This window comes from Cuculus canorus, chromosome 2 (genome assembly GCF_017976375.1).
Source record: "Cuculus canorus isolate bCucCan1 chromosome 2, bCucCan1.pri, whole genome shotgun sequence".
Taxonomy (NCBI): Eukaryota; Metazoa; Chordata; class Aves; order Cuculiformes; family Cuculidae; genus Cuculus; species Cuculus canorus.
In genome coordinates, this window is record NC_071402.1 from 22,173,525 (window position 1) to 22,198,512 (window position 24,988).

Genomic DNA, 24,988 nt, shown 5'->3' on the forward strand with positions numbered 1-24,988 from the left:
CTGAATTCCACCTTATTCATAACTACTGTCTTGGCCTCACTAATATCTGGAACAATCCAACCAACAAAAACAAGTATTTACTGTATTATGAGGAATAAATCTGAAAAAAAGTCCAGGGCATTTTTTCAAGTCAGGCAACCACAAACTTATGCTGCAAACAGTAAACTTAACAGTCCCATAAAAGTAAGAGCTGTGATCAGTCATTAGAATCACACAACAGAAGTCGTTTAGGTATATCATGTTTACTTTATTATGGAGATAAAAACAGTTTTATAGCTAAGAAGGTATTTTGTGGATTTATATTTTACTTTGAAATAGCTACAGTCACCATGTTTCATTTTTTAAAATGCTAACTATAATTTTATTTTTACCTCGTTCATTCTTCTTTTTCTTTCCATCTTACTGCCTAAGAAAATAAACACAGCAGAGTGCTAGGTTTCTCATGACTCAATTTTTACAAGTGTATTGGTTTCAGAGACATACTTTTCTTCTTAATAAAAATATTCTTTCAATAGGATCTATTAAAAAGCATGTTAAACAGGAACTACACAGACTGCAAATAAGCCTGCTGATTAAATATAGTGGAAATTGTATTAAATAGTTTTTTATGTGGGCTAGACATCACACATGGGGTAGATAATCTGAAGAAATTCAAAGCTACCCAATAGTTGGCAGACATATTGTTTACACAGTAAGTTCAGATTACAAAAATAATGATTCATTGATTTACGTTAAGTATTTGAGCAATGCCAGTCTATTTTAAGAATTCATTAGAGATTCTTAAAATGTAGCAATCTGTTTGAAAGATTGCTTTAATTCATACACTGACTAAAGTATTCAGTAATAATTCCTTACCAGACATTTCAAATTTTATGAAGAAAACAACATACCTATCCTAAGAAAGTCTACTTGTCAAATGTTGAACTTCAGGAGTAGTAAGACTAAGTTTGCATGTTAAAGCAAAAATCGTTCATAGAATCATAGAATGGCTCGGATTGGAGAGGACATTAAAGATATTCCAGATCCAATGCCCCTGCCATGGGCAGGGACACCTTCCCCTTGATCAGGTTGTTCAAAGCCCCCTCTAACCTGGCCTTGAACACCTCTGGGGATAGGGCATCCAGGACTTCTCTGAGTTACCTGTTCCAGTGCTTCACCATGCTCATAGTGAAGAAGACACTTTAAAGTCAGTTCATTCTCTTGTCCCAGTGCAGGACCGGCTACACTCACGCATCTTCTAACAGATATTTGCCAAACCCACTTCTTAAGATTTTCAGTGCAATAGCTCCCACACAAGCCCTAGGCAAACTCTGCAAGCATTTTAAGTTTTCTTTCCATTAAAAAGTTTTTCCTACCAAGCTGAATCCTCCCTGATACAACTTAAGTTTACTCCTTCCTGCTACACCACCAAATGCATGGAAAAGGGATTATTTCCTTTCCTTTTTCCAGCAACTTCCTGCATAACTGAAGATTTGTCCATCTACACTCTCTCAGATTTTCTCTTCAGGAGGCTAAATCACCTCATATGTTTCAATCTTTCTTTATTCATGCCCTGTTTCTTAGACATCTGATTATTCATTCTTCTTACTCTCTACTGAATTCCAACTGCTCCATATCATTTCTGAAATACAGTGTGCAAAAAAGGGCATGCTGTTCCAAGTGAGACCTTGCCAAAGCTTAGCACAGTGAAAACTTCTTGATGGTGCTTCCAGACCAGAGTCTATACATTCCAGTATGATATGCATCTCTTTCACAGTACTGGCTTCTGCTCAATTTACATACTGTTATGGCTCCCAGAATCTTTGCCAAAGAGCTTCTACCTACACTGTTTTCTTCTGTCCTACGTCAACCATATGAACTATCCTTACTTAACTACACCACCCTGCATTTATCCTTTTGAGTGGCATCATAATCATAGTTTGGATTTTTCAAGATAATTTAGGAATACAATCCTGCTATTAGATGTTACACTTCTCCCCGCCTTGTATCATCTCTAAATCAATGAGTATGCAACTCTTTAATTTCTTAGTTATTTAATAAAAACAGTGAACAAAGCCCGTTTCAAGAAAGATCACTGTTCAAAAAAGAAAAAAAAAATCCTTCCATAACAACAGTAACCATGTATAAATACTTTCTGGCAACTATAACTCAACTGTTTACACTAACTATATAGTATTTTCAATTTCTTCAAAGCTATATGCTTCATATGTACAACATTGAATAAACTTTGCTGCATTAAGGAAACTGGGAATACAAAGGAGGTACTGAGGTGTTGTTAACAAAACATAATATTGCCAGTATCTAATAATAACCAATAAAAGAAAACTTTAGTGTTAATATTATATGAACTTAAGTGCAGATATCAGAAACTGCTCTCAGAATAATACATTATTTTACAGAATACCAATATTATAGCCTGTTTCTCAACATAATTCTGTGAAAATCTCTTACTGTGTGTTCTCAAAAAATAATGCACAACTTTCATGGCCTGCAAGAATGAAACTCCACTAAAATATACATATTTAAAAATAAACTAAACCTTACTCTATCTGGAAAATAATTAACAACAATTATATCTGGTTTAAGGCAGTTATGCAGAAGTTCAAAAGGATTTTTCTTATCATGTGAACTTACAAGGCATTCCTCTTTAGAAGAAAGAAAATACATCAACTTAACTACTTAAAACTTAAATAATATCAGAAATCGCATTTTAAAAATTTTATTTTTTAAAAAAAAATATTACTTAGTTTCTCATTATGAAAATAATATTTTCAGCTCCATGCTTTAAGTTCTACCGTCAGACTGAATGTCCTAGCTTTGCCAGTTTCTGTTAAATGTTAACATTTTCAGGTAGCAAGAAAAGTAAAATTTTTCATGTGGCTCTCATACTGTAAAAGGTCCATGGATGAAATACTGGCCCCATCAAAGTCAAAATTCCCTCAGCTTTGACCTTAACCAAGATTTCACCTTATATCTACAAAGGTTTTGAAACTTCACAGATATCTTAGAACAATGGAGAAAGAAAAAAAAAAAAAAAAAGCAATGACATTTTCCCCCTCCTTGGAAAGCTCTTAATACATATTATGTAGATTTGTATAGCATTCTATGCATGACCGTATCACAAACACCATGCATGTGCATAGAAATGTTATATATAATACTACATGATTTATCATTCCAGCTCCTCATGCACAGAAAACATATCACTTCACTGGGAGTTTTATGTATGCAGCATTTGCAGAACAAGGCAAATGTATTCTAATGTAATCACTTAAGTTACTGATAAGGAGACCATAACCTGATTTTCAGTTCTTCCTTTGCAAACGAGACATGGGAAAGTAAACAGTGTCAGCTTGTAAAATGCCCTGAGCAGGATGTTCTAGATGGGCAATTATTTTAAACATACTCTCCTGTATGTTTTAATACTACACAGACATTACTTAGTCTACAGAGAGTAGCTTACTTACGTCTGGGGCTCCTTTTCATTTTGCTGTTTTTGCTGTGGTTGAAGAACGTTATTTACCAGCTCAGTGATCCCACTAAAGGGAAACCACCTGTTTAAATAAGCAAATAATGTGACTGAATAACCAATAAAACCACACTAGTTTAAATGTTTTCTTATCCAATGTCAATAGAAATATACAGGCGGAAAAGCTAGAGCCAATGGGAATGTTAGCTGCAATACTAAGTCAGCCACTAAGGATGTAAGGGAAATAAAGTTTTACAGGTCACCAGTTCACAAGCAGGCAGCAAGAACCTACATCCAGCTAACATGTGGATGAAGTAAGAAGCTGCAGGCAGCTCTCTTACAAGCAATCAGGAAGCAGATGACAAACTACCTGCAGCCTATCAGGTATTAGTGAAAGCTAATACCATCAAAGGTGCAGAAAGCAGAACATGGTAAAGGTAGAAACGTCAAGCCTACTGCATTTTAAGATATTTTACTTACTGTGTCAGCTGTGGTTTTTGCTCTTCTTTGACCCTAAAAAGATAAGTTTGCACAACTGAGTGCAACATGTTGTAAAACAACTACCCTGGAGTTCTACAGTCTGTATCAAAATGGGCAGGAGAAAGTTCTGACTTTGAATTTTAAAAGTTTATTATTTTTTGTATATTTAAACTAATCTATATACCATGCTTATTTCCTTTTAGGATTAAAAATGGGGAATGCCATGTAGCTAAAACTTTTAGTTACAAAATGAAATTGGTAATATTCTATAACTGGCTTCTAATTCTTTGGAGAGAATATCATGTTAGAATATTTCCAGCAGTACATTCAGCAATAAATGCAAAGGAAAGGGCTTTGGTTCTGTTAACTATAATCTTTTTTTTTTATTTACAACCAAATTGGCTATCACAATTCAAGGTGAATTGATAATATATAACATGCTATTTAAAATGCAATATCCTGGACTAATAGATTAAGGAAAAACCTGAACTGTATTTATTAAACTACAATGTCAAGGTCTGCATACAAGGCAACTCTAACAACTAAGGGAGGAAAGCTAAGGAACTTTACTCTGAGTAAAATTTACTGGGACTTGCTAGAAAAAATAAGTACATGCAGTAGTTCTGCATAGCACTGATTAATATTTGTCCATTGTCTTTCCAAAAATATTCTAGCTGTAATACATGCTTTAATTTGAATGAGCAAGCTGATGTTCTATGCCGTTCCCCTCCACCAAACCCAAGAATGGAGATAAATAATCATAGGAATATTTACATCCTCTAATTGCAGATATGTGTCTTAAATATCAAGTTAGGGTCTAGCTTCCCCGTATATTCAGAAAACCCAAAAAGATTCCTAAATTCTAAATTCTGAAAGTCTCCGTGGAGAATACTCTCCTACTTAACTAAACAGACAGTGCAGGCTTCCAATTTAAGCAGATGCTTAATGCTGGGCAGGAAATTAAAGCTCACCAAAACAGCTCCACAACTCCTTCTCCATGTGGTATCACTGTGAATACCTCTATAAAAAGGGTCCAGTGACTGCGTAAGAACTAAATAAGTGGACATTTAAGACACACTAAAAACTTTCCTAAACTGACTACAGAAAGGGAAAATTGAACATGCAGCATACAGTAAAAAGTCTTTTAGCATGGTTTTGCTGCTTCAGCACTTTAGAAAATTATATACAAATAAATGTTCCGGTAAACAAAAAAAAAAGAAAAAAACACAAAAAATTTTCTCATGCATTCACACTTCCCCCCCTACCATGCATCTTAATCATAATAATAATATTATCTTCATAATAATATTATCTTCAACCAAGAGATACCATACTAGTTTTGACACAGGAAATTCAAAGGGAGAGGAGGAGGGGGAGAGGGAAGAGGGACAGGACATGCAAGTCCACAGTTTCTATACTACACATCCACAGTTTCTATACTAGGCAGCTTAGGACATTTAATTCAGATCCCCCAACACTAAGAGCCTAAAAGCTCTATATGGTTAACTATGAGATGGAAACCCTCCCAGACTCAGAGTTCCTAAGTCGCATGCCTGGAGCTAATAATCACCTCCCTGGTAACTGTACAAAGAAAACTGAATATGCAGCTAATCCTGGTTCCTTATATTCCTCTCTGTACATAAGTCCCAAACATAAGTACTGGACACTTTTAAGTTAATAATTCATTGTGAATTTTTCTACTGAACTAAACAAAGGAAATCTGAGCACATAATCAAATTACAATTAAAATCTTTCCTTTGGATAGTGAACATGGTCAATCTTTTTCACATGTGGAACTGAGATCAAAATAGTGTAAGATTAAAATTGCAGTAGCGCACACTAATTCTGCATAACTGTATGCAGTTTGAAATCTTCGGTGTATTTTTTTTTGGAAGATCTAGCATCTTTGTGTAATAGCGTATGTTTGGTGACTTCAACTGCAGCTGAAAACCAATGGTATTTTTTAAAATCTTAGAATCAGATTTTTAGTATAGAACCATCAAATAAAAAACATTATCTGTTAGATACTTTGAAAACCTGCATTTAAAATTGTTCTCCCAGCATTTTCTAGGACGCTGTGTTCTAAGTTAGGATATAATTTGACCACACAATTCAAAATCTCTCTCCTGTGAAATAATCTTTTCTCCTCATACAATTCTGTGTCTCATCCACTATGCAATTTCCAACACTGTAGTTACATGAGGACGACAGCTTCCATTATTTTATAAGTGTGACACACTCCCTGAACACTTTTCGTATGTCCTTTAGTCCCTGCATTAGGCAATTAACTTCCTTGATTTTATAACAATCATGAAGGGCAAGATACAATTTGAAAAGAAATTAAAAAAACCTATCGAAAATAATAGATTCATCCGAAGTTAAACCCATATTGATGTTGCGGATCAACAGGCTTGGACCCTTCAGGTGTACAGCACAGATATTTATATTTCAAGGTCAGGGAATAGATAGAAATTCTGGATCTAAATCAGCAAATCACAGGCTAATGCCTGCTACTATATTTCCAAAAGACTCTTCAATCGGATGAAATTAGGTGTAAAAGTAGTAGTAACTGATAGAAATAATGACATATTAGATGAAATGTACAAAATGCATTTTTAATGCAGCTGTGGTTTAAATGGCTTTTTTTAGACAAAAGAGGCCTGAAGACACTCCAGACTCTTAAATCCTGCCTACATACACACATAGAGATGATTTCCTTTGGTTGAAAGAACTGCTTTGTTTTTCAATACATTGTATACTCCCATGCATATGCATTGCTTTCTCCCTTCCTCTCAAATATTAGCAACTAATAACTGCTTAAAATGATGGATTGACGGGTCAAAGAAACCTCAGACCTTGATTTACTCAACAGACTAACTGAAAAACCCCAAGCATTATACTGCATTCTGCTTCTTCTAGACTACCTTCCCACATCTTTTCAATCTTATGCTCTAAAACCTGTGCCAAGAACAATGTCAGTTCTAGTTATTCACTAGAAACAATTTCCAATTGATATTTGTTTACTAAAACCACCAACAGGCTGCAGATAAGGTCGATCGACAATGACTGCGACAATGCATTCTAACAGCACATAATACCATTATTTTCAATTTTTATTATTTTGTCTTTACAAGAATTCACGAAACATTTTGCACAAGGACCAAATTAATTCTAAAATGTTAAAAGAGTCTGAAGCCCTTATGACAACTTTTTTGCACAGATCATAACTCCACACGCAAACAAGCCAGGATTTTTCTTCTTGTCAACAATGAAGAACTTTTGGACCTTGCACCTTGTCATCGGGAAACATTCGTACACTTTGCACTTTAAAACACTCATAGTACCGTTCCTCTTCTGTTCCTCTGCAAGCCCACACAGTGCAAGTACCAGATCCCTTTGATCTTTTCCAGGATATAACATCAGTATATTAGATCCCAAGTCTCAATATTTTTTTGATGTTAGATTTCCTCAAAGATTATGGCTAGTCCCACTGGCACAGAGAATGAATAGGGCAGAATTGAAAGAAGAAGGGAGGGAACAAGAAAAATGGAAACAGGAGAAAAGGTAGTAAAAACATTAACATGAAAATTTTCATAGCCATTAAAACTCCTAATAATTTTCTATTCTTCAATCTACCACCACCCATAAAATCTCTTCTCTAGAATCTACAATGTCAAAATCATAAGCTACTCTTCCCCAAAGATGTGTTGGTAATGGGTAAACCAGCTGTGCCACCAGACCTCTTTTCTGATTTTACATTCATGGGTAAAAAGGGAAATGAGAAAGACTTGTGGGTTGGAAAATAACACTGAAACAGCTTTAATGAAACAATAACAAAAGGAAGACAACAAAATTAATAAGAAAAATAATAAAATATATACAAGTATATCAACCAAATTCAAGCCTTCCCAATGACAATATGTCATCGCTGACGCTGCAGGGCAGGCCCAGGGAAGGTCCCAGACCTGGACTCAGCAGCAGACAGGAGCTGGACTCAGGAGTGGATCCAAGAACTGGATTCAGGAACAGACAGGCTTCCGGGGCAGACAGACATATGAAGTCCTCTCTGAATGTTGATCATCAAAGAAGAGCGAGAGCATGACCTTCGTGATCCTTATGCTTTTATACTGAGTATGATGGGTATGGCATCGAATATTTCTTTGGCCAGGCTGGGTCACCTGTCCTGTCTGCCTCTCCCAGCAGGTGTCACCCCTTTTGACACCAGCTCTGGGATGGCCTTAATTTACGTACCCATAGGTGTGAGCTGTAGCCTGCCTCTCTACACACCAATGGCCCATTTTCTAAATATCAGGCTAAAAAAGCCAGAGAAAAAATGTTTTGCTTTAGCTCAAACGAGCACACATATAAAACCCACTGTGCACCTCCTACATATCTGAAATGAAACACCTATGCAGTGCTTCTCCAGCAAAGTTTGGGGAAATCCCAATTTCAGAATCGGCAAACCTTGGCAGGGATAAACATCCTAATATCTATCTCAAACCCAACAGCGCTCCGAAGATTCACAACTTGGCCATCTACAGATCTACAAACACAGCGAGATTTGATCTGCAGGAACAGTCTGGGTCTACCTAATGTCTCCTAGAAACATTGAATTCAGCATATAAAGCATTTAACACGCTGTGTCACCTTCTTTACAGGCCTGTAGTTACAGTCTTTTGCTCAGTAGCTTTCTATGCTCTCCTTAGCCTGAGGGTCTCAACAGTACATCCCTTATCTCCTAACCATAAAGCCATCCTTTACAAGCTGATGCTGGTTCTAAACTTATCTGAAAGACAGAGAGACCTATATCCTTTTGGGCATACAGTTTTAAATTAAAGACACTTCACCAAAAATTTATAAGCAGATAAAAAAATCCCTCTTAAATTACCTCACTATACTAAATTGTGTAGGTACCCAACATACACTAGAGGAACAAACTCAGGTTAAAGATACAAGAGAAACAAGAAAGCACCATACACACTTTATGGAAACCCATAGAAATAGGCATATTCCTGTATAGCAGTCCCAACTGAACAAGATCTTGTGAAAAACACTACCTATAAATACAATAAATTCTGTATGATTAAGACTACTCTGACTTTTAGATGATAATTAGAAATAGGATGGTTTATCAAAGATTCCGGACAGACAAGTCCCAAGGTGAAATTTTAACTCTAGTATTTTTAGAATATATACAGCAAAACGTGGTTTACTGCAACTGAAAATGTAGTGCTCAACAGCCCTGTAATTTCAACTCCAAAACTGAAGAGACTGACAACATTTTTTTATTAGTTGAGAACCAGCACAATAAATCAGACTCTGCTTATCTTAGGACATAACTCTTCAAGATAAAAATGTTTCCTTATATTTCTTTCTGTTTGAAGTAAGACAGACACTGAGACACACATTTCCTAGCTTGGTCAGATGTTTTCCCTTCTGTTATGGTGTTGATAGTAAAACCAAAAAATTAGTATCAAAATCACAAATCAGCACATGAGAAAATGACTGTAGTACAACTGTAATAATAAATAAGTACTACACTGAATGGTAGCCATTATGTTACGTGCAGTTCCATAATTAACTCATGGATCAATGCTCTCTTTTGAAGGTTATCCAAAATTGCAAGCAGGAGGCCTCGAACCATGAGGTGATATTAAAAGGTCAAGGTTAAAAAATCTAGTGTTTTTCCAAACCTACCACACGGTTTTAAAAGGGCTACTGTGGCTTTTACCTATATTTAGCAAAAAATAGAGTATTTTGGTTATCCCAGAGTAGGTGGGAATTTGTAACTGTCAGCATTATAATTGGTTGCCATGTGGAATACACCAGCTGCTTCTCACTTGGGTATCTTGTGTCTGCTGAGGGAATGAGGAATGTGCAAGAACTAGGAAAAAATAAAAATTATAAGGCAATAATTAATATAAAATCTTGGATCAAGTGAAGTTGTCAAAGAGAGGCAAAAAAAATTCTAGATGACAGTAGCATTATTCATCCTGCATGAAAAATATAAACATGAGAAAATACATTCAGTGAAGAAGTGTCTTCCAGTCTTGAAGTCCCAGAAGTTTTTTTCAGATTTTCAACATGAGCAACTTTTTTGAACTAGGAGTTTCACCAGACTGATCTCTTCTGAGTAAATTATCTTAGCTGTTCATCTTAGCTGACCTCTTAGCTGTTCATCTCTAACACCATATATAACAGCTGCAAGATCAGACCAGCTAACTTGCAACATGCGTAGGAAGACCAAAACAAGGATCCAGTCAATGCATAAGAAGGCCGTCAAGGGCATCAGTTTAAAAGAGCAAGCAGGTTTTAAGGAGCCCTAGAGCCTTAGTAAATACTTCTTTAATAGAAGATTCTATTGGCCCATTTGAAGAGCAGCTAGCATTACATGATTCTTCACTAGAATGAATTTCCAAACTCAGTTTCAAGGACATGAGATAGAGGCAAATACTCCCTTGAACTTAATCAGTTTGTTCTGTCAAAAAAGACTATGATTCAACAAATACCCTCTTCTCTTTAAAAAGCTATGTTGTGAGGCAATAGTTTAACCATTTGTCATCTGTCCTGCAGAGTATTTGGTCACACTATTGTCTCTCTCACACAATCTGAAAATCCCTGATTTCTCTATAATCTCAAGAGTTCACACTACATACTGGCTCAAAAGCCTTACATGGGAGCCTGGCACTTTTAAGGCCTCTGGGTAAGCAGTAAATGCCTTTACTAGGGATGTTCAGGGTGTTCGAAATGATTTTAACAAAACTTTAGCTAATTAAGCTTTAAAAAGATGGATATTTGCGTTCAAAAAAAGGAAAAAAAAAGTTTTATTTGGGTTTAATCTTTCTCTACAATTTTATAAACAATACTGTCATAAATCCTGCTGATACATGGATATTTTGGGCAGGTGATTTACAGAGACAAAAAATATTCAAACTAAAATAGCAGGAGTTAAATCAGAAAAAAGTACTGGAGTTTCCTCTCATTTTGAAAGAAAGGACACAGACAAAATTGTCTAACCGTCACGTAAGACTTGCTACTGAATGCAATTCTGTGTAAATATGTGAAGCCAAGCAAGTTCGAGGTGAGATTTAGGTTGAAAAATGTTTGAGTTACACATACTCCTACAACCCAATCTCCTAACAAAGATTAACCTTTGACATCTAGTACTATTATTTAGCCAGGTTTTGCTTTTGCTTGTTTGTTTTCCTTTGCTTTTAAGAACAGCAGCAGTCAATTGGTAAGAAAATTTTCCTCTTAGACAATACTTAAGACAAATACTCTACCATTACACCTTATGTTATTTTAAAGAAGTCAGGTTTCACCATAGTGCTAGAAAAATGCTTACACCTTCAGATCTACGGCTGTAATCATTTAGTGTTTTGCATAATAGAATGAGACTTGCCTACAGGATGCGTGAAACATACCACAACAGCTGTATTCCAGTAAGCTATACTTTACTTCTGGAAACTAAGATGAGTACCACATGATGACTGTGAATTATACTGTCTATTTCATGACCATAGTGCAAACATTTACCAATATCACTTATAGCAATGACACATGCATAAATATATCTGAATGTAACATACAAGTTTACAAGACTAGTCAAGCCTGTGTAAATATGTAACCTCCGTGCACAATTTTATCGAAGTGAATTTAAGCAGCATATAATCAAATACCATTTTAGTTTTTCTCCTACAGCAACTTTTCTAAAAAAGCGAAGAAAAAATCTTCCACTCCCAAGAAAAGTCTTTCTCTTAATATTTTATTCCATTTAAATGAAAATTTTAATCATAATGATTTTTAAGGCCTACTTATTACAGTGTCTGATTGCAACCTTCCTAGTTGATGTAACTTCTATTAATTCTATATTGGAAAAATGAGATTTCATTTTTAACTTATGCTTCAGTCTGTTTAGCAATTAACTGAAAATCCCAGGGAAATTATAATACAAAAATGAAAGCCTAATTTTAAAAGTGATACAAAAGATATGATACTGAAACCAAACACATTGTATCCCATTTCAGAGCATTAGTTGAAATCTACATAATATATGTTAATTATTCTGAAAAAAACATGGGCTCACAGGTAATAAGTGCGCAGATGTAAAATGTAAGTAGAGTTTCATCTTAGAAGAAACTATTCCAAATAAAGCAGATTTTGCTAGGCATTTTGGTTTAGATTTTTTTTTTTTCTTCTTCAACAGTAGATGGCATTCCAAGCATCTCCTGCAGAGAACATTTTCCTAGATGCTTGTGCTGTCACCAGCTGCTACAGTGAAATATGCAACCCTGGGCTCAGCTGCTAGCAGGTGAATTAAATAAAAACTCATTTTAACTCTGTAATTAATCTGAAATGCATTAGTAATTACTTTGGTCTTGATATGTTATTTTGCCTGTTAAATAAGGATTTCATAACATTATTAGATGTAGTATATCCACCAGGTGAAAATCATGTACACTAAAGACCTTAACAGCTACACAACAGATCATAAGTTAGTATTTCTCAGGCTGTGATATTTAATTGCATTAAATGGATTCAGATTTCTTCCAGAGTGCAGACAATCCTAGAGAAGAATTGCTTGCAGAGGAAACAACCGGAACAGAAATAAAAATTATCATTAATTAGTTTTTCTTGTCCTCAGCTTCTTCAAAATCAGCCTTACAGAGAGCCTCTTTGTAGGGCAGACTTGTGTCCTGCATCCACTCATAAATGAGGCTCTGAATGACTATGTTGTAAGAAACAGTGGTATTAGTACCATACTTCATCAGTAAGGCCGGCTTACTAAATGGCACGAAACATACAAGTTCCCTATGAAAAAGAAACACTACATAGCTTCTACTATGAAAACAATATTAGAATCTAAAATTCAAATGGAAAATGAAAAACCAGGAGAAAAAACAAGAGAGAGAAATTCGACAGTAATGCAGTGTCTATTCTGTAAGAATTTTTAATCTAGGAAAGTGTTATTCTTACTGACACAAACTTTACTGTGCCATCTTCTTGTTAAAGAACAGAAAATGTAATTACATATATCATATTTATGGCCACATTGCATTTAGGAGCCAGTTCATCAATAAATCATTCATTTTTGCTGATTTGCTGTTGCTGTTCACATAAATCTTCATACATGGAAATTATATTATTATTAAAGCAAAATTTTAAAACATTTTCCAAGGGAATATTTCCAATATTCTTAAGACCTTCTGTCATGAGAATAAAACATAAAATACTAGGGGGTTATGAGACTATATTGACTGAATAAAAGTATAAATGGGAATACTTTTGTATTCTCTATTCACATAGTCTACAGTGGAAAATACTGAAAGAAAGCACAAGTAGTTTTCTTTAAACACAGATATTGCCTGGTGATTCATTTAATGCATGGAAGAGTTAGAATCATAAATAGAATATTATTGTAAACTGTCTGCATAGCTAGTTATAGTAACACAGTTTACAGCAGTGAAAATGCTCTTTTCCATTGCTTTTATAAGCCCAAATCAGTGTTCTACTAAGAAAAAAAAAATCTGTCTATCTTTTTCCATAATGGTTTGCTCTTTCTGCCTACTTGTCTCCTTTGATCGGCACTCTGTTGGGGTTTGTTTACTATTTGTATCTTTATTTTAAATTTAATTAATGTTAGATAACACTTGGAACACACCAATTTCTTCTACGCTTTTTCTGATTATTTTTCTGAGTCCCCTTGTCTTGTACTTATAGTATGAATAAGGCTCTCCTAGTCTGAGGAGTTTATTTAAATTGATAATTTTAGTGGAAATTTTTATTTCTTACGTTGTACAAATGTATTTGCAACTAGCAAGCAAAGTGATTCTAATGCTTTACTACAGAAGCCAATTAAACTGGAGTATTTTAATTGTTCAAAATTGTTTTTATCTAGTGACTAGGCATTAAGTTCAGGAGATGAACATAATCCATTACTACAAGCACAGTCAGATTTGAAATTACTGACAAATTTGCATACATTTTGTTCTCTCAACAATTAGTTTCAACTCTTAAGGTTTTAAAGCAGATGTTCAAAGAATACTACCCATCTTAAAAGAGGAACTAATTCCTTAAAAGAGGAATCTAATTCATGGAGGAAATCCCATTTAAGAAAAAAAGAGAAACTTTTGCAGAACACATTAGTGAGATTAACCTTTAATGATTTTGAATTTTTGTCTTAGAACTAAAATTCTTTCACATAGCTTCCATATCACAAATTGCACACTAAGCAGAAGCTTAAAAGCATTTAAATTTCTGCTATAAAAATTAATGAAAATTATTTCTTTCAAAGGAAGATATAAGGGCTTCTGATCAGAACTCCTCAGCCTCTCCAAAATATCTTGATTTCGCTGAGACTATCAATAGTTTTAAAAGCTAAAACTATTTAATTTTGATTAATTTTCATTAACTCTTGTCGCATATGAATCTCTGCAGTGGCTAGTGGCTGAATCGGAAACATTTCCTGATTGAGTTCTATTCAGCCAACTAAAATCTTGCTGCGCCAAAACTTGAGAATTGTGCTGATCCGGGTCCATTAGATTTGATGTTCCAGAGTACAATGCAGGCTGATGAGCCAGGCTGCACCAAATTTCAAGGCTGTAGTAACAACATGTGTTTATTTTCAATTTGGGTGTTAAATTCATGGAATCATAGGATCATATAATCATTGGATCCTAGAATGATTTGGGTTGGAAGGGATATTAAAGATCATTTAGTTCCACACTCCCTGCCATGGGCCTGGACACCTTCCACTAGACCAGGTCGTTCCAAGCCCCATCCAACCTCGCCCTGAATTTCCTTCAATGTCTCTTCACAGGTTATTCAGCAAGATGGTTTAATAGGCAGTGAAAATATCTTAAATTTAATCTTTCTCTGCACTACAGCATGAGGAATGAAATGATTTCTGTAGCTATTTCCATTGCTCAATGAAAGAGAAAAATCTGCTCTCTAAATAGGAACAGAAGAGAACCCTGGAATCAAAAATGACAGACCATAACCAAACAGAAGTTGTATTACTATTTAGTAAATTCTGTGTTTATTTACACTTTCATTGGGTTTCATAGGACAACTACTCAAAAAACAAAACACAAGTATAACTACCTGACCTCTGAGATCTTAGATAAATTTTAGTCTAAATTAATAGATATTCAAATATTTAATTTCATTCTTCTTCATTTTTTAAAAAATACAAATAAAGTATAACCGAAACTGTAACAATCTGCAAAAAATCTTCTAACAGTCAGAGGCAAAATCAAGTGTCTAGGCTGGTAGCCATTAAACTTTTACACCAAATACCAATGAAAATTTTAAGTTTATAGTTAAACATCATCCCCTAATGAAATAAATCAACAGTATTCTCTCAAGAATTAACATTTCAATGTTGACTCAATACCTAAACTTCCTGAAAGGATGCAATGACTCTTGCATGGCATTATAAGAAGAATCTGAAGTTTGCCCTCTTGTTTCACGTTTCCTTGGAATAAATTTAGGAACCAATTAAGAACACAGAACCCTCCCCCTGACAAATGTGTTGTCTGGAACACTGACTATTTGTTTGTGAGAGTCATCAGTTTTGGATTCCAGAAACTTTGGATTGGCCATAATAGGTTAAAAGCGCTTGTAGGGGAAGAAGGCAAGGGCAAAAAAAAAGGAACTTCAGTTCCCTCAGATCTCATGTTCTTCCTCCAGCAGAACTACACCTATACAGAATGCTGCCTAAAAAAATACTTACCATCATTCCTCATAAACACGTTATTCAAACTCTTCTGTGAAAAGAAGTTCTAAATGTTTAATGATGGAATTCTGAATCGCAGCTTTGGGTGATCATTTAATTCCTAAGTCTTTATTGTAATGCTGCCACTCATTGTTCTCATTTCCAGCTAATTACATGCATTCATTCATTTCTGCTTGCAATTAGGGTGCATTTAAAATGGATAGAACAGCCATTCACGAAGACACTATATATAAATGAAAACAAGTAAACACAAAGTGACATCAAAACCAGCCCAGACAATAGCTTTATGATTTAAAATGTAGCACATGCTAAACATCCTTGAAAAACTCACTAGTTAAGACATTTTGCAGAGCTACAACACTAATAGCCATTTCTAATGGGGAGTATGAAACTCAATTTTTTAAATTTAGTATTTCCTTAAATCCACACTAGTAGTATAAATGAGAAGTATAGGCAATCTACAGAAAGCAAATTTGATGGTGATTCTCAAGTTCATAAATTAGTTAATTTGTATGCTGCTGTTTGTAAGGAAAATACTAACCCATTTCTTCTGAGGAAGGAGATACATGCATTTTTGCTCAAAGAGACAGTGTGAGACAAAAAATGTAGTTAATAAATGAAAAACATAGCCAAAGTGAATTTAACAAGTAGAGTTTTTGAAACTACAGAAATTACAGATGGAAGGATGAGTTTGCTACACTTTACTTATGGTTATTCTCTCTACCCAAAGCACAAGTTCAATACACCAGTTGCTGGTGCTGATCAGAGCAGAGGGATTGCCTCACAGTTTTGTAGGACATTAATAACATTCATGCAAACAACATGGACGATTAAAGTTAATGTTGAGTACAAGAGGTAGTTTAGAGCCTAGATATTGCACTTGACAATTGTTACCTAATTAGTTGCTAACTACAGTGTATAGATATGATTGCATCTAAGCAAAGTACTTACTGAATAATGTCCTTCTATATAATTCAATATTTTTAGACTATATTTCTAATTTGTCAAAATAATTTTAAACCTCTTTTCTAACATATTTCTAAGTATATCCAATTCCATCAGTCTGGACATTAATGAATGTGCTTAACAACTTCACCAAAGTTTCATTCACTGCATCTCTCTATTTATAATGAAAACCACCCCTAGATACTAAGTAAAACTTTCTGACTGTTAATCATTGGTACACATTACTATTCTACAGCGTGAATCATCTGCCCTGGCTTGCTTAGGAATATGTCCTGCAAGATGATATTAAAGCCTTCCTCAAGTCAAGATAGGTTATCTATTGCCACTTCTCTGTCTACAGAACCTGACATCTGTTGCAGAATTAAATTTTTGGCATGATTTGTTCTTGATGAATCCACATTGTCCATTATTCATTTCTTTTTTGTCTACTAGATACTTGTAAGAACTTGCTTATTGCTTCCACTGTTTTTCTGAGAAGTGAGCTGATGCACTTCTAATACTCCAGCTTCTCTTCCACCTACACCACCTCCCCTTTTTAAAGGAGTGTGTTTGCTCTTTTCTAGTCTTCTCTAAGAGCATATGCAGGAAAGAGATTCCATCAGATTTCCTCTACTCTTAAAATAGCTCAGAATAATATCCACAAGACCAAACTAATTAGTAGTTTCATTATTACTTACTCTGTGACTCACAAATACATTTAAATTCACAATTTTAGAGACAATCCTAGCACCTCTTTTTATTAAAATACTACTCCAACCAAGAAAAACAGAAAACTACTTTCTAAAGCCCTGTCTATTCAGACCATTTGGTCTGAATACAAATATCAGTTGAAAGTCTTAACTTCACCTTCTAGGATCAAAACATGGTATAGAATATCTATGATCACTTTTAAAAGTTTTCTCATTCCCATTCCAGAAAAAAAATGCTATAGTCCTGATAAGGTATGAAATGCTGTCTTCTATAGCTAAAACACTTTTATTACCCAAGAAACAAAAATTAAAATTGTTTAATACTTATGGGCAACAGTGTATTGGAAAGCAAAATGGTTTCTTAGTAATATAGGCAATCCCTGTTCACCAAAGAGAGAGAGGAGTCATCTATCATAGCCCTGCCCTGTCTGCCTGTGGCACTGTTTACCTCTATGAAACATTATAGATGTTTTTTTAAGCTATCTGGCCTATTCCCCCAAGATCTCAGGATTCTTAGGCAGAGATGAATTCTTAATTAAAAAAGTGAACCTGATAGAGAACTGAAATGTGCGTGTTACAGCGCAGAAACAACACATTTTGAAACTGAGCCTTACTTACAGAAACAAGTTTTTCATATAGAAAATAATGCTCTTCCTTTTTTCCCCTCAAAAGAGACACCAACTCAATATGGAGAAGGACCTAAGCAGCTAAATTGAATACCAAAACTCACGAACAGTGTATACAATTAAAAAATTTACTTAAACCTTTCTCTCCAAACAATGTACAGCAAAGAAGGTCAAAAAGAGCGACTACAGTTCAGAAAAGATGGACAAGAGCAGCATGAGGACTAGGAGAAACATCACTGAGATCTGAGTTCAGGATTCTTTAACCTTACTGGAAAAGTGATAAAATCACTAACTTGATTTCAATCTTATCCATTTCTATATATACAGGAGATGTAGACACTCTTAAAGAAATTGATTCATTTCCTTTCCACTCTAGCACTCCAGTTCCTTGATCATCCAAAGTGCGCGCATATTAGTTTGCAGCCAGGCCCATTACGGCTGAACCAAGCAGTCATTTTGATGCAGATAAAAACAGCTATGAATGAGATGATAATAAATACACAGTGAATACAAGTACCATCTGGCTTGGAAGCCTGGGCTTGTTTCTGAACATATATAAAAGGAAAATTTTGATATAGACTGAAAAATCTGTTCTCAAGGAATTAAAGTTGGGGAAGGGGACAGATTGGACAGAATTGGATGTAAATATTTTAAATGGTGAGGGGTTTTAAAAATATTGAAACATTTTACATAGCATTGAAACATCACAATAAGTCATATTTCATTAAGTCAATATTGGAGGCATTTTTAAATATGCTCTATTTCAATCTCACGTTCTTGAGCTTGATGCAATAGTTGCTCAAAGAGATTACATTACATATGTGACAGATGAAATCAGATCATGAAAGACCCTTCTCTGACTTAAAGATTTTCTTCTGGGTATGAAACCAAACATGCAGTCTTTTTCAACCTTCCAAGGCAATCTACTATCTATTCTGTCCTAATTATATATTATTAACAACCGTCTAGCTGAAAGGTGAGATATATCTGAAATGAACATTATGTGAGTGTTTTTACAGTTGCTTAAACATTTTTTAAAAGGATTAATAATAACATGCACTGAAAAAATAAAGATTGCATTCTATGCACAATGTATATTTTAAGTTAATACAATACCATCACAAAACTTTAAAGTTATTTGAAATGTATACTATACAGTTGATATTTAAATAACAATGAATAACGTTATCTAGAAATAAATGGGGGGTTTATTAAAAATCTCCATTTTGTTCATGAAGTGTCAATCAAATCTCTGTAGTTTGTAAAGCTAAAGGTATACAAGGCTTAGCTTGCCTAAAATTATTTTGTTTCAATATCTCTGATAATAGCTGTAATACAAGCAGTGCTAAAAATGTTGCAATATTATCTCATTGACTGCAGTAACTAAAAAAAGTAGCACTGTGCAAAAAAAAAAAAGCCTACATTCAATAAGACTAGATGAAACTATAAAAACATAAATTATGGAGCTTCAGAAAAAGAAAATAGCAAATTCTTCCAACTTATATGGAAATGGCTCTTTTTACTTTCTGGAGAACTTGTGTAGGGTAGCTTATAATGCAGCTCAAAGAGACTGTACCTGGAAGAGAAACACTCAGAAAATGGAAGTGTGAAAGCAAACTCATTTCTGAACAAAATAAAAACACTCTAGACTGACCTATAAAAAGCACATAAAATTACTACCTAATTAATTGCACATAGTGTTTTCTACTGCTAATACAAAGCTGCAGAATAACACTGATTTACAAAATGTTCTTAGAACAGAAAGCAGTGATGAAAGTACTCTGCCTTTGTCCACAATTCTCATAAGGAAATAGCAAGCTCTTTTGATTTCAATAAAATCACATTCTATAAATAAAATGTATTTATAACTTCGCAAATAAGCACAAGAGTCATACTGATCATGGCTTTAAAAATCTTGCCTAATTTTTCTATGATGCTTCAAAGCCCAGCTTAGCATCTGGATGTACAGATTTTTATAACTTATAACAATAACAGGGTTTTGCTACTTGAATAAGATCTCTTCGGGCATGAAGAACAGCTGGTGGAAGCTGAATAAGATGAAGTGAATGGGCAGAAGAAACCACTTTGAAATGTTTCTATACTTGTTTTGTTGAAAAAATATATATATATGTATATCCTCAAACTCAACTCAGTCAAATATTTAAGAATTCTCTTTGAATTCTTTGTGATTATCACCTACCATACAGCACCCACAGCTGTTATCTCCTTTCCTAGCTTGTCACCCTTTATGAGAGCCCATATTTATCAGCTGCCTTTATCATTACCTATCTCAACCACAGTAATGCAAAATTCCTCAGCAAGAAGCTATCAGCCATTATCAATTTCTCATCTACATTTTTCCACCATAAGGGCAGTAGCCCAGTTTTCTACTCTCTGAATGGATTTTTAACCAAAGAAAGCACTGAGTGGAAAGTTTCATTTCTTAGGTTCAAAATGCTCAGCATCTTGTGACCAACATGTCTAGGATAAAGATCATGGTCAACAATTTCACTCCTCAGGCATAATAATGGTTTTAATTTAAGTGAAAGGATAAAGAGCTTTCCTACAACAACCCTCAACTCCTAAATCACCCTGTTTAGGAGTGGTTCCAGCTACAAGGTGCATTGACTTTACCTATTCTAATGTGAACTTAAAGAAATGTACATGTTTTTAAAAAACACCATGTTAAAATAAACCCCACTAACTGCACATGAAATTCCTCCCCCAGGGAGAGAATGTGAGAGAATAAACCAAATGTAACAGATGTTAGTCATGTCATTTAATGCATGACTGAAAGACTAAAGATACTATGTTATGAGGACAACATAAGAACCTCTGCAGAACAGAATGGGATTAGCACTTCAGTATCTATTATTAAAAATGAGGGAACATAAAAATAAAGACAATTCTCTTTTTCACATTTAATTAAATTGAAAACTACTGAATGCCCAAGAAAGATGGTTCAGAACTTCTAATTTGCTATGAAGCCTGCCACAAACCCAGAAGACAATAATTCAAAATTAACATTAAATCAGCCACAGATGACACAGCACTGTGGTCAGATAGATACTAATAATACTCTATTTGTGATGTCTTGTACTGTTCCTGTGTACGATTTCAGGATATAAATGGAGAGACTTGATTATAAACATTACACAAACTAGTTACTGAAACCACAAATGTATGTCACAATTCATGTAATCATTGCATTATTAATTATAGATATTATCACAGCAGGGAAAAAAATTATTGTGGACTCGTATTTTCTCTAAACAAAGCAGGATATTTGTTCTGTGCATCACTGACACTAGACTTTGAAAGAAGTTACAATTAAACAAATATTAAAACTGACATCTAAAAAAAAGTATAATCATTGTAGCTACTAAAAAACCTCAGAGTTCAATGGAAAGTCCCATAAAAGGAACACTTGAAGTTAAAATATCTTTAAATATCATTAAAAATATTTGGAAAATGCTAACCACTTCCCTAAATACTAGTTGAAGTTAAGAGAATTATTATAGATAGTACTCAACTAATTTTTTTTAAATATATATATGATATACAAACATATCTGTGGAATGGTCAATGCAGTCTTTTCTGTTATGAAATTTCAAGTAGACAGAAAATATAAGCTATTTTCCCTAAAATGGAGGACATCAGAAGCATCTCTGATATATATATCTCAAATATAACTACACAAAAAATATATTCTGGTTGGAATGTGAATGACTACTTAAATGTTATATAGCTCTTTAAATATAAATCAATTCATTGTGGATACTGCAAATCATTTTAAGAAGAAACAAAATATTAATTCATGATCATTCATCCCCAAAGAAAGAACAGCAAACTCTATAATCATTCTTGGAAAGAAATAAATCCCAGGATTCCTAGACTTGTATACAATTAATAGCTTAGAGCCTTTTAGCACTCAGAGACAAAAATCTCATTGCAATAGCCTTAGACTTTCCAGGTTTCTCGTCTAAATATGACAGCACTATCTTATCCATGTCTGTTTGATATTTCCTATTACATCAGGGATATAGTTACAGAATCATAGAATTGTTTAGGTGGCCACTAACCTAGCACTGCCAAGTCAACCACCAAACCATGTCCCTAAGCACCACATTTACCCATCTTTTAAATATCTCCAGGGATGGTGACTCAACCACTTCCCTGGGCAGCCTGTTCCAATGCTTGACAATCCTTTTGGTGAAGAAACTTTTCCTAATATCCAATCTAAATTCTAATATCCTGAAATTATAATATCCAGCCTATTCATGTCCTGTCTGCTCCTTCTCACAGCTGCAAATCCCTTCATCAGCTCTTCAGAAAAGGCTTAGAGAATTGGTTCTGCTTTAGCCCAAACCAGAATAGAGAAACATTGACATGCTGAAGCAAGTGCAGAAGACAGCCACCAAGACGGTGACAGATCTGGAGCACATGATGTATGAAAAGATGCTGAGAGGCTAGGTAGTCTTTAAGAAGAGAAGAAGGCCAAGAGGCAGTCTTACTGCCTAAAGAAGGTGCACAGAAAAGATGAAGCCAGATTCTTCTTGTACGGGTATAGGTCAAGAGGTGGCAGACAACTTGGAATATGCGAAATTCCATCTATGCATATAAAAACCATCTCGTATTTTGAGGGTGGTCACATACCAGAAAAGGTTGTCCAGATAAGATTCTGGAATCTCAGTCCTTGGAGATGTTCAGAATTCAACAAGTTATTAAGCAACTTCACCTACTTGGTCTTGCATTAAGCAGGACCCCTAGAAGACCTCAAGAGGTCCCTTCCAACTTGCACAGTTTTATGATATTATGAGATGATCTTCTCTTGTCTGGGCTTGTATTCTGACCATCTTATCTCATCCTCTTATAAAAATCTAAGATGTTTTCAATTAAATATAGCCATATATGCTGTGTTTTGCAAAGCCATAAGTATTCATAAGGTGAGCTCACTCTGTGTCTGATGATGTTCAGACAGAGATTAGGAACTTCTCTGCCTAGTTTTTGTATTATGACAAGCTGAATCTCCTGTTTCTTCATGTTAAGGCGCTTATGCGCACATGCTAGGACCCACACTTGGACATGCAAGGAGCTTTAGAACAAATACCTGGTTACATAGTTGTGGTTAGGTGTATTTCTGAAGGCATATTTATTACCAGACCTTACATACAGTCCTAAGACTTGTTAGTAGCGTTAGCAATTTTAGAAATGATTCACTTTAATAAACCTAAGCATGGCTACTCAAGGCAAAGGAGCACGATAATTGTTCATTTCTAGTGTCTGTGTTGTTTTGATTCTATCTCAAACAGAAATGGCTCCACTTTTTATATTACATTTTATTCTCTCATCATTCATCACACTGCCCATTCATTTCCAAGTTTTAATGCAGTCGACAAAAGCAAATGTTTGATTGAAAATTCAAAGAAATTTCCATACAAATAAGATTTGTCATTCAGCTACATGTTAGATAAGTATTACTCTAAAAAAAAAAAGTAATCATGATTTTAAAAGTAAATAGTGTCCAAAAAAAGACAGAAATTATCATATGAAAATCTGAAACAGCAAAATCTATGAGTGTTCCATTTTTTGTGATTGTTGGCACTTCTTACAAAATGTACTAGCTGTAAAAAAATTAAATAGGGCAATAATTATTTGTACTGAAATGTGCAAACACAATTCCTGTAATTGTTCTTACCTAAAGCAAAACACATCTAACAAGCAACTACATCAAGCAACATGACAGGTGGTTTCTGACAGATGCCATTGATCCTCCTCTGTTTAATACAGAACAAGCTGTCACTAAGTGACAAAGTGAACATAACATTCATAGAATGGTTTAGGTTGGAAAAGACCTGTAAGAATCCAATCATAAACATAATACTGCCAGGTCCTTCACTAAACCACATTCCTAACGTTTGCTTTTTGAAGGATTTACCACAAGGGGCAACAAGCAGACTGGCTACTTTCATGTTTTAATAATTTTTAATATTTCCAAAGCATACTCTACAAAAGGAGTAAATACATTATCTTGATGTTCATGGATACCACACAGGCATTTTCTCTTCTTAAGTTCACAAAAGTTATGTAAGGCATTTCAATGAACTGATACAGTAAAAGATGTCTTCCCTTCTAATGGAAAACAAGACAGTTACTGTTGTCCCACCATGAAAAGTCATTCAAACCTAAGGACTAAAATAAGTAGGCAAATGAAGTATACTCGGGAAATGTGCATTTAGACAAAATCTATGAAAAATCTATGAAAGAGTATGTTTCACAACTTTTCCTATTGACCAAAAATTTGATAATATATGTACATACATTAATACACATTTGGAAGACAAGAAAGCATGTGATGTGTATTGATAATAGCATGGTTATTAGCTAGTATCAATATTTCTTTTTAGTTTTACAACAAAAGAAAACAAATTCTACTAGACTTCAAACCACAAAGCTTAACATCCAAAAATAAGGAGAAGATATAGCAGACTAAGTATTTCTAGCTAGCTCTCACAGCCAACATTTTTAACACACACCACTAAAAAAATTCGAAAATCTGTAACAGAGAAAACTATATGCTCATAATGACTCCTCTTTAGAAGAACCTCCTCATAGCTTTAAAATCCCTGATGGAACGTTCTGCTATGAACTATTAGGATGCATACTGAATTAAGTTTAAGACAGCCTGAAACATTTTTAGTAGAACTGACTAGTAATAGAATTTTTTTAAATCTTTCTGAAGAGAAAGCCGAAAATGTCACATTAAAAAAAATTCTTATCTATGTCAAATAGCGACTAGTGTTTCATTAGCATTATTTTTTTAAACAAGGTAAAAAAGGTTCAATTCTCTCATACAACAGCAAGTCAAACTTCATTTTCATGATGACTTAGTGATCATATACAAATATACTAATCTTTCAATATGAATCTAATACAGAAGACAACGTAGAAATAATGACACTGGTAAGCAGAATATTTAGATGCCATAAATAAATAAATAAATCAGCACAACTATTCCCCT

General features: G+C 34.4%; 1 protein-coding gene across 44 annotated transcripts in view; it reads right to left on the reverse strand.

Moving 5' to 3' along the window:
- Positions 1 to 24,988, reverse strand: part of RIMS2 (regulating synaptic membrane exocytosis 2) — a 457,943-nt gene that overhangs the window by 393,125 nt on the left and 39,830 nt on the right. For 39 of the 44 annotated variants that reach the window (XM_054057994.1, XM_054057993.1, XM_054057989.1 and 36 more), the window contains exons 2-3: positions 3,950 to 3,982; positions 3,468 to 3,554 (exon numbers count right to left, since the gene is read on the reverse strand). The exons of the other annotated variants lie outside the window; for them this stretch is intronic. In XM_054057994.1, coding sequence (XP_053913969.1) covers positions 3,468 to 3,554; positions 3,950 to 3,982 — 120 coding nt within the window. The remainder of the gene's footprint in view (positions 1 to 3,467; positions 3,555 to 3,949; positions 3,983 to 24,988) is intronic. 44 annotated transcript variants of the gene reach the window in all.